The sequence below is a fragment of the Daucus carota genome, chromosome 6 (genome assembly GCF_001625215.2).
Source record: "Daucus carota subsp. sativus chromosome 6, DH1 v3.0, whole genome shotgun sequence".
Classification (NCBI taxonomy): Eukaryota; Viridiplantae; Streptophyta; class Magnoliopsida; order Apiales; family Apiaceae; genus Daucus; species Daucus carota.
Window position 1 is genome coordinate 4,645,586 of NC_030386.2, and position 9,469 is coordinate 4,655,054.

Sequence of the window (9,469 nt, forward strand, 5' to 3'; positions counted from 1 at the left end):
TAGAATAAGTCGATAATGACAAACCTAAACTGCAGACAAAGCTCACAAAATCACACGCACCCGGGGCAAATTTCCCAGCTCCGACCATTCTCCGGCGTTAAATTTTTCTTAAAAGCAAAAGTCAAACGCAAAAAATTCAACTATTTCACCAATCTATACTACAGTCCTCCGGTAACAGCTCTCTCTCTCTCTCCCCGCCTCGCTCTCCCCCCCTCTCTCCCTCCCTCTCTCACTCTCTCTCTCTCTCTCTCTCCCCCCCTCCCTCTCCCTCTCTGGTGAGAATTAAAGTATCTCACAAGTAATTATAAATATTATATACATATGTGCGTGTTTGATATTCTTGTTTGAACTATATATTGTCGATCCATTTTGCCTATTAATCTGTAGTGTACAAGTTGATTGTTTATGTTTCAACATAATTATAATCACCTGATACTATCAGAATCAGTCAGTTGGAACTACTTTCTTCACCCACATCATAAGTAAAATGTGGCTCCCTGTTGCACAACTTACTAGTAACCGTAGGCCAGTTCTTAATCAGGGAGAGGTTGAATCTTGTTTACTTTCATCCGTCGATATAGTTTGCGAGGAAAACCCCAATTTGCCTCCTTTCAAGTCTGGACTACTAACTCTTACTACCCACCGGATTCTTTTTACTCCCGACACCTCGTCCAATGCGGTGGCGATACCCCTTGAAGCTATCACCCACATTTTCTCATCCAAGAAGTCGATCAAGGCTATGTTTGCTAGTCCTAGAGTACGGTTTCAGGTTACTACCACGGGTGAAGGAAGTGTTGACAAGAATGGGAGTAAGTCTGCAGTGGTGACGCTTGTGTGTAGGGGAAAGTCGGGGCCTGATCCTGATGTGTTTGTCGGGAAGCTTTGGGAGGCGTGGAGAGGGAGAGCTTGGGAGGCTTCCAGTGAAGGGTCTGGGTCAAGTCTGGCTGTGACAGTTGATCAAGGTGGGTCTGGTGCCGGAGTGTTTAAAATGCCGGTGGTTGGGGTTTCAGGGATTTTGAGGAAGGAACAGGAGATGTGGGAGAGTACTGATAAGAGTTTGCAAGATGCTTTTCAGGACCTCAATGCCCTTATGGTATGTATTAATTTTTGTTTTTGAATGATTTCGTGTTATTAGTTACAGTTGTTATAACTCTTTTCCTACATTTCATATGATAAAAGACACAAGGATGATAAACCAGTGAAGCAAATGCGAATTACTATTGATTAATTAGTAGCATTAGTAACTGTGGTGAAGAAAAGAAGAAGATGGATTCGTATTCACACGGATAAGAATTATATATGATGAAAATTGTTAGTTTGAAACATTATGGGTCATTCTCTCCATCAGAACAAGAGGGCCAGGCCCAATTATAATTATATATTTGGACTGCACTTTGTTTCGAGTGGAAATAATGTTGTTTTGACAGAAGAAAAAAAAAACAGGGAAAAAGAGGATTCAGGAGGCAAATTCCGAGTACTTCCTTTTGATAATCATCTTTAGGCGTTCATACATTCAGGATAAGAAAAGCTTCTTATATGTGTAGACCTTAATGCAATATATAAGATCATGCATACATGAGATCTACTTTATCTTTGAGTCGATACTCATAATGTAATTATGTTTTCTTCATTCTACATCATCTAGTCTTTTTTTTTTTAATCACTTATGCAATTGATTTTCTCTTATCTGAAATGTATTTAAGTTACATTATACCTTTTCTTAACAGAGTAAGGCTAAAGAGATGGTGATGCTAGCAGAAAAAATGAGGCAAAAACTCCTCTCAGGTTCTACCAATCAATCAAGCTCATCAACTGATGAGGAGTTAGGTACCACCAAAGAGGAAATGCAAGACTGGTTACTGAGTGTTGGTATTGCCTCCCCTGTAACTAAAGAAGCTGCCGGTGCATTGTATCACCAGCAGTTGTCTCGACAGGTTCGTTTCTCTCTTCTGGGGTATTGCTAGATATTCCGATCAACTTATAATTGTATAATGGGTACATGCTGAAATATTTGAAACACTTTAAGGCCTTGGGGTGATATGAGTTGTCATGTTTCATATTATTAGTGAAAAATCAGAACTATGTCAATGTACATGTTGGCTTGGTGTTTTTTACCCCGGGTTATCATAGATAATAAAGCTCTATTTAATAACTTTACCTGAATGAATTTTCGTGTGGTTTAGAAATTCTATTCAGTTTGCCTTGTTAGTCTCAGAAAGTAACATGAACATAGTAGATACATTTACTATGTGTGTGTACTGGTATTGTGCGTAAGCCTTCCATTTGACCACTTGAACAAGTGTAAGTACCTTTATTTGGATTATAGGTTGGTAGAATCATGATAGCAAGAAGCCAAAAATAACTAAAATCAAAGGTGGATAATATACATTTGTTCAGAGTGGAAGATCTGATTTTGCTCCTGGATTTATGTTATCCTTCTTGCAGATGCTTCAAATTTGTAATCACCTCAACAGTCAGTAAATTTGTGGGACAGAAATTATGCACTGATTCTCTTCAGTCTTCCTTGCATTTCGGTTTACCTTTTTCACATTTGAAACATGTTCTTTTACTTTGTGTTTTTTCCCTCTATTTAGTTGGCTGATTTCGTGAAAATTCCGATAGAGCGAGCTGGAGGAATGATCAATTTAATAGATGTTTATTGTCTCTTCAATCGTGCTAGAGGCACAGGTGCTCTGCTCCTATTGTTTGTTCATACTCATCTATTTCAATGATTTTGTTTTTCTGATGCATGGAACATGCCTCTTTTGAAACATTTGCATGTCACAGAAGGTACCTACTGATATTATTATATTGCAGAATTGATCTCACCAGACGATTTGCTCCAGGCATGTACACTGTGGGAGAAGTTTGACGTGTATGAACAAAATCAAAAAATCGTAACATAGCATTTTGCTTGTTAGTTATATAATCACAACAGTGGATGTATCATCATATTCCAGTGTTTGTCTAAGGTTGGTCAGCTGAAACTCATTTGTTGATTTGTCTTATTCTCTGTTTACAGTCCAGTTATGCTTCGGAAGTTTGATAGTGGTGTCATGGTTATCCAGAATAAGTCTCACAGTGACGAGGAGGTATCCAATGTTAATTTATTATTTTCTTAGGGCAGATATCATGGTTTATAATTAAAAATTTGTATGTTTGCCATATAAAATGTTAAAGTACTCATCTTTCGAGTTGAACGTTAATAAATACGTAAATTTTTAGTTATACGTAATAATTTGCCGATTTTTCATCAACTTTAGGTTCTTGCTAGAATAAAGTCACTTGTACTGAAGCCGGAAGCCCTTCGGACTGGGGTCAGTGCCAGTGATGCTGCAATGACTCTGGGTATTGCTCCAGCTATGGCTAAGGAGCATCTTCTTTCTGCTGAAAGCAAAGGCATTTACTTAGAAACTGTTTTCTTTATATATCGTTGACTGTTCAACAAACTATATTCCTTCGAATATATTCATCCTTGGAGTTATATTGGCAGGTATGCTATGCAGGGATGTCAGCCCTGATGGCTTCCGCTTTTATATCAGTCTATTTGAAGAATTCCATGGTGATGATATGTACATGTAAGTGCATGTTATATGTGTATACTTTAAGTTATAATGCCATTTATCTTATGCAAACTAAACTGAAATGGAGAATATTCCTTTTCCCATCCAAAATGGTTCACTTATAAAAGGCAGGGTATATTTATTGTACCCACCAGAGATCATTGGTGATATTCTGCATTTTATTCCTATTTGTTATTGTTATTGCTGCAGTACTAGAATAAGAAAAGTAAGCCTTATAATTATTAAAATAGTAATTTTAGATCAAGACAAATAACTAAAGTGACTCATACATGGGTCACTGATGATTGTGGACAACGCCTGTTATATATGACAAATAAGAAAAACTAATACACAAATGTCAGGGACCCCAGTCGAACAAAAAGAAAAAACTTTTGGAACAAGTTCCAAGAGAACTACAAAGCCCTTGCTTGTGACCCAAAATGATTCTAGTATCTATCAACAATGGCATCTTACTCTGGAGAAGTGTATTGAAAATTGCCGTAAAAACAAGCCTTTATCTGAGACACATCCATGTCTAAAGAAGAAAACTACTCCCTCCGTCCCATTGAGATGTATCCGTTCACTGTTTGCACGTATTTCGAGGCTTTTATAAAGTATAATTGCCACTATGTTTTTTTTATATTTCTTTTTTTGAATAAAAGTTTAAACATCAAACTTTTATTAAAAGAGAAAAAAAATTAAGAAAATATTATGAAACTATACTTTAAAGACGTCTTAAAAAAGTGCCAAAAAGTACTGTATACAATCTAATGGGACGGAGGGACTACAGTTTACTGAACCTTAGCACCTAACAGCTTCAAGTCGTCATGCCCTACAAGTGAAGACCCCAGCGGAACTACCTATTAGCTCAGCCCATCAGTTAGGCTAATAGTCTGCCTTAATATTATTGAACACCCTAATTAAGGGAACTAGGCCGGCACTCGAGCACAGGTTTAGGTTCAGCTTCGTTGTATTTAAGTAAGAGGGGAGGCAGGACCAGATCTACTACCCCAAGGTTGTGGCTTCATTAACAAGCTATCTATTGCACCAGAAATGGTCCCCTGGATTGAGGAATATAGAACTTCTTGCTGCTCTTCAGCAGCATTCTCTACTAGCCTATAATCAGCTGAAACAGTTTAGCACAAAAGGTTAGAAATGAAAAGAAGAATTTAGAGCACTGTTCTTTTAGTTTTGATCTTCTCTTGCTAGCTATCTCTGTATTCATCATTTTCATGTTTGATTCTAGATAGTTTTTGTCACTTCCTGTGTCATCACAATTATAGCAAACCATATTAAATAAAGAATACCGTTTTTCCTTCATATACGTAAGCTATAGTGTTATAGAACGATATATACGCAGAATTTTGGAGGTAGAATTAAAAACTGTAATTATTTAGGTTTTTATAGGCTAGGAGTATTTCCCTGTAGGAAGGAAATGTGCAGCTGAAAAAATGGTTGGTTGAATAATTTCATTTGGTCAGTTGAATGATTCTGTAAATGACTATATGACATTTTCATTATTTTGAGCTAATCAAAGAAATTGCGCACATCGTTTTGAATGATTAACTTCATGTTTGAACAGAGTGAAAGAATATGGGAACTATGCTGCGTGGGTTGCTGCAAATACCATTTCTTTCAGGTTATAAATTTTTGCTATTATCTAGTTGACTAATTTATGATATATAATATATGAATGAATAAATTTCGCTATATAATGTGCAACCCTCCAATACTTACTCGTGCTGCATTTTTGGCAGGTGAAAATGTTACATTCCTTATAAATCTAGTACAATTTGCATCCGTCAGAACAATGCAAAAAAGGTCATGGTTCTACAGGGTAGTGGCTATTTAGGGACAAACCATATTCTTCGTTAAAATTGAACGATCTTTGCCACACTTTCTACATCTTTACATGAATACATGAGCAACTATAACAACGGCTTGGTTGATTTTATAAAATTTTGAACAAGGAAGAGGACTACCTTGAAAGGGAAAATGTGTATCTATTTCCTCGATTTAGTCGGCGTCAAGTCTTTATAGAGATGCTTGGGGAAAGAATATTACTGTTATATCATCTCTGGTGTTTTATTAGTCAATGTGTCTCTGATGGAAGTTTTGTGATTGGCATAGTGATTACAGTAAATTAAGGCTTCCCTTGTATCCACATTTCTTTAATATTTGATTTCATATTTCATATATACTTATCTAATTATTGTATTGTGGATCTACAACATTTACTTTTAACACCAGTATTACGTGCACGATAGACAGTACAGCTGCTAGAAAGGTCTTGATGCACACAGTTTTTATTGCTAGATGCTGTTCACAGTTTTTATCTGCTTGAAAGATCCTGGTATACCCAGCTAAATTTTTGTGTACTTGTAAAAACTCACGCAAAGGTCTCGACATGCAAGTCCTTCTAACTAGAGGTGGCCATTCGGGCGGGTCGGGACGGTTCGGGCCGGTTCAGACGGTTTCCGAACCGTCACAGGTGGAACCGTAACCGGCCCGTCTAAGTTTGCGGTCCGTGCCGGGCCGGGCTGGAGAAATTGGAAACCGAAACCGTGTTATACGGATTCTACGGGTTTGGCGGGTTAAGCGGGGTTCACGGTTCATGCGGTTCCGCGGTTTAACAGACATGCCAATACACTTAGACTTAGTTAGTATTTACTACTTAGTAGAGTCACAGTAGGTGACCAAATCATTGTGTTTTTTTGTTTTTTAGTGAAGTGTTTTGTTTTTAATATAAATGTGCAACTGATCTGGACTTTGCAATGGAATATAATTTTAGAATTTAATTTCTTAATTTAACTAATAATAAATTATTATAAACTAATAAATAATAAAATGGTAAAAAGAGGGCGGCACCTCTTATAGATTTTATATATTAAAAAAAGATTTTACAAATAATGTGAGAGGACTCCTTTCTAAAAAAATTAGAAATATATTATTTTTATTATATTTCAAGAATGGCAAAGTTCTAGTTATTGTAAAAATAAATAGAAATATATTATTTTTGTTATATTTCTACTATGAAATAACTTTGTTACAATAATATTCTTTCTTTTTTTGAAAATAATTTCTTAATAACAAAAGAAGAATAATTAAGAAATTAAAAAGTTAAGCAGAAATTAATGCATAAAATAGTATCCACAACTACAAATACCAAAGCAATGGGTTATGATCACTGCATCACAGCCAAAGAACTTTTAAAATGATACATAATACCCTCTCAAGACGGGCTGGCGCGGGCTTCGGTTCACGCGGGTCGCAGTGAACCGCGGGCTCACGCGGGTTGTGGTTTGACGCGGGTTGGAACGGTTTTGGCGTGCCGGTTTGTACGGTGTGCGAATCGAAGATCTTGGACCCGTAACCGGCTCGTCGTCAACCACGGTTCGTGCCGGTTCGTGCCGATTTCAAACCGGAACGTGAAAATGCGGGTTAAATGACGGTTCGGTTCGGTTCGGGCCGAGCCAAACCGCCCGAATGGCCGGCTCTACTTCTAACTGCTAAGGTCTCGACATGCATAGTTTTATCTTTATATTGTTGTTATCAAGATGTCTTTTTCATGATTCATGCATAATTTCCGGAACTTCTCAACGTTGAGCATAATTCTGTTGGCAGGCCATAGAAATGACAAATGAAATTCCCCATCATGTAAAACATACTCCCTCTGTCCCAGTCAATTGTATACGTTTTTTTTTCACTGCTCGACACGCTTTTTAAGGCTCTTATAAAACATAGTCCTACAACTTATTTTTGAGATTTTCTTTTTTTGTATAAAAGTATAAATGTTATACTTTTATACAAAAAAAGAAAATCTTAAAAATAATTTACAGAACTATATTATATTAAAGCATTAAAGTCCGTGCCGCGCCCCCGTCCCCCAATGTATACTATTGACCGGGACGGAGGGAGTAGCTGAATAAATGAATCAGGAAAATTAATTCATTCGTGCTCGAACTATATGTTGTTTATGATTTAGGTCTTTTAATTATAATTTCAATTTTGATACCAATTTTAATTTTTTTTTTTTGCGGCGGGGGGGGGGGGGGGGGGGGGGGACGACGTTAATTAAAAGCACGAAAAATCACGGATTGAAATAAAATTTTGATATGTTAATCTACGAGTATATCCAGAACAAGGATGGTGAAAATTTTTGATTTTGAGTTAGTAACATATAAAAATATGCATTTTAATAAGATTTTTCTTCTTATTCTTGAAATTAAAGTGCAGATTTCTAAACATTAGTAAACTCGAAATCAAAAACTTTCAAAACCCGTGTTTTTAAAATCACTCGTAGATTAACATATCAAAATTTCACTTCAATTCGTGAAGTTTGATTTTTCTTGTTTTTAATTATTTTTTCTTTTATTTTTTCAATTTTCACGTTAGCATTGACCTAACACCCGTTAGTCAAATTTTGACGATGAGATTCTTTAAAAGTTTACGTATCAAAAAATGAAGTTTTTTTTAGTTCAAGGATCAAAACATAAACGACCTATAGTCCAGGGATGAACGAATTAATTTTTCTTAAATGAATCATATGGTTAAGTAATCAGTATTATGAAGGGACTCAAGCATCTTTAAATCAATCATGTGTTTCTAAGATAATTTACTATTTTGTTGCTCTTGTTTTAGTATTTACTGTTTGTTTGTGTTGTATGGGACTATAGTAGTTAAAGTCTTATGGATTCAGTACTTTAGTCTTTTAGTGTTAAGAGAATCATACTCCCATGCTCTATGTTGTTCACCTACATGTGTAAGCGGAGCGACCACTGTTTTGGGTAAGTAAGGAAGATCATTTTGATGCTTTCTTGTGCTCTTGTCTCCGTGTTTTCCAGAATAGCAATAACAATAAGCTGAAAATATACAGCTTATCATGGTATCATAGCATTGCTAAAAATATGGACAGAAGATCAATCAAAGCATCCATCCTACTTCACAATTTAATTCAGATCCGTTCTTATTAACAACTTGAATATCTCATGGTTGGTCGTGTTACTTATGAAGATATGCTCAACCATTTATTTCTTCATCCATCTGACAGCGCCACTTCCATTCAAATCGACAAGTTTCAAGGTTGAAATGACTATCAAGCTTGGAGACGAACAATGGAGATTAATATCTCTTCTCAACGAAAGTTCGGATTTGCTACTTGGACCATACCACTGCCTACAGATGATGAACAAAAGGCTGATATGTGGGAGATTTGCAATAACTTGGTAATAGCCTAGATCACTTGTAATCTTTCCCCATCTATTCGAAAGTCTAATATGTATATGCCACTGCTAAAGAAATATGAAGTTACATAAAGAGGGAACAAGATTGTTCTAGTTTTTAAATGGAGTCGATGAAATGTATAACTCACATAGGAGACACCGCTGGCTTAGTCGAAATTTCTTGTGAGGAAGCTCAGTGTGAGATTTTTCAAACTGATAAACCTGATGATAGTATCCTCGCTGTGTTTGACAAGGCTTCCCAATCTAAACTCAATCTGGAGAAACTCACCATGCTCTGCCTATGGACCTCGAGGTCATAGTGGTTAACAAGTGCTGGACGATTATCGGTTTCCCTAAGGGGCACAACTTCAGAACCAACAACCCACTACAAATTTAAAAAATCAAATAATTTTCAGGAGTGGACTCAGGGCAATCAAGGCTAATGAGGTTAAGGATACTAGTCAATTTTTTTTCTCCCTAGTAGTTGAACAGCTTGCAAAGTTGCCTCGATTACAAGTCACATCTTTTTCTACAATAGAGCAATATCAAGACTTTGACCATTTTTCTGGTATGGTAACTTGTTGTTAAGCAATTAGTATCTCTTAAGATTGGATAATTAGTACAACTCATGAGCAATCACAAAATAATTGTTTACTTGCACATTAATTTACCAAATGGAACTCC

At 36.3% G+C, this 9,469-nt stretch overlaps 1 protein-coding gene across 3 annotated transcripts; it reads left to right on the forward strand.

The window, feature by feature from the left end:
* LOC108192933 (vacuolar protein sorting-associated protein 36) lies at positions 1 to 8,899 on the forward strand. Of its 3 annotated transcripts, none has more exons than XM_064079723.1 (10): positions 1 to 171; positions 443 to 1,093; positions 1,728 to 1,934; positions 2,595 to 2,688; positions 2,818 to 2,875; positions 3,023 to 3,092; positions 3,264 to 3,399; positions 3,494 to 3,578; positions 5,146 to 5,202; positions 8,614 to 8,899. In XM_064079723.1, exons 1-10 carry the CDS (start codon positions 16 to 18, stop codon positions 8,648 to 8,650), a joined length of 1,551 nt encoding a protein of 516 aa, XP_063935793.1. In that variant the 5' UTR covers positions 1 to 15; the 3' UTR covers positions 8,651 to 8,899. The 3 variants fall into 3 exon arrangements, with proteins under 3 accessions (XP_063935793.1, XP_063935794.1, XP_017214958.1); XM_064079724.1 differs by having other exon boundaries at positions 542 to 1,093; XM_017359469.2 differs by lacking the exon at positions 8,614 to 8,899 and adding an exon at positions 5,321 to 5,759.
* The last annotated feature ends 570 nt before the right edge of the window (positions 8,900 to 9,469 follow it).

What these genes read in the sequence shown, in the direction of transcription:
- LOC108192933 (XM_064079723.1), top strand. Translation starts at nt 16, where the DNA reads ATGACAAACCTAAACTGCAGACAAAGCTCACAAAATCACACGCACCCG. An exon ending in ACCAGCAGTTGTCTCGACAG is followed by an intron (nt 1,935 to 2,594) that starts GTTCGTTTCTCT and finishes CCCTCTATTTAG; the next exon opens with TTGGCTGATTTCGTGAAAAT. An exon ending in CTGTGGGAGAAGTTTGACGT is followed by an intron (nt 2,876 to 3,022) that starts GTATGAACAAAA and finishes CTCTGTTTACAG; the next exon opens with TCCAGTTATGCTTCGGAAGT.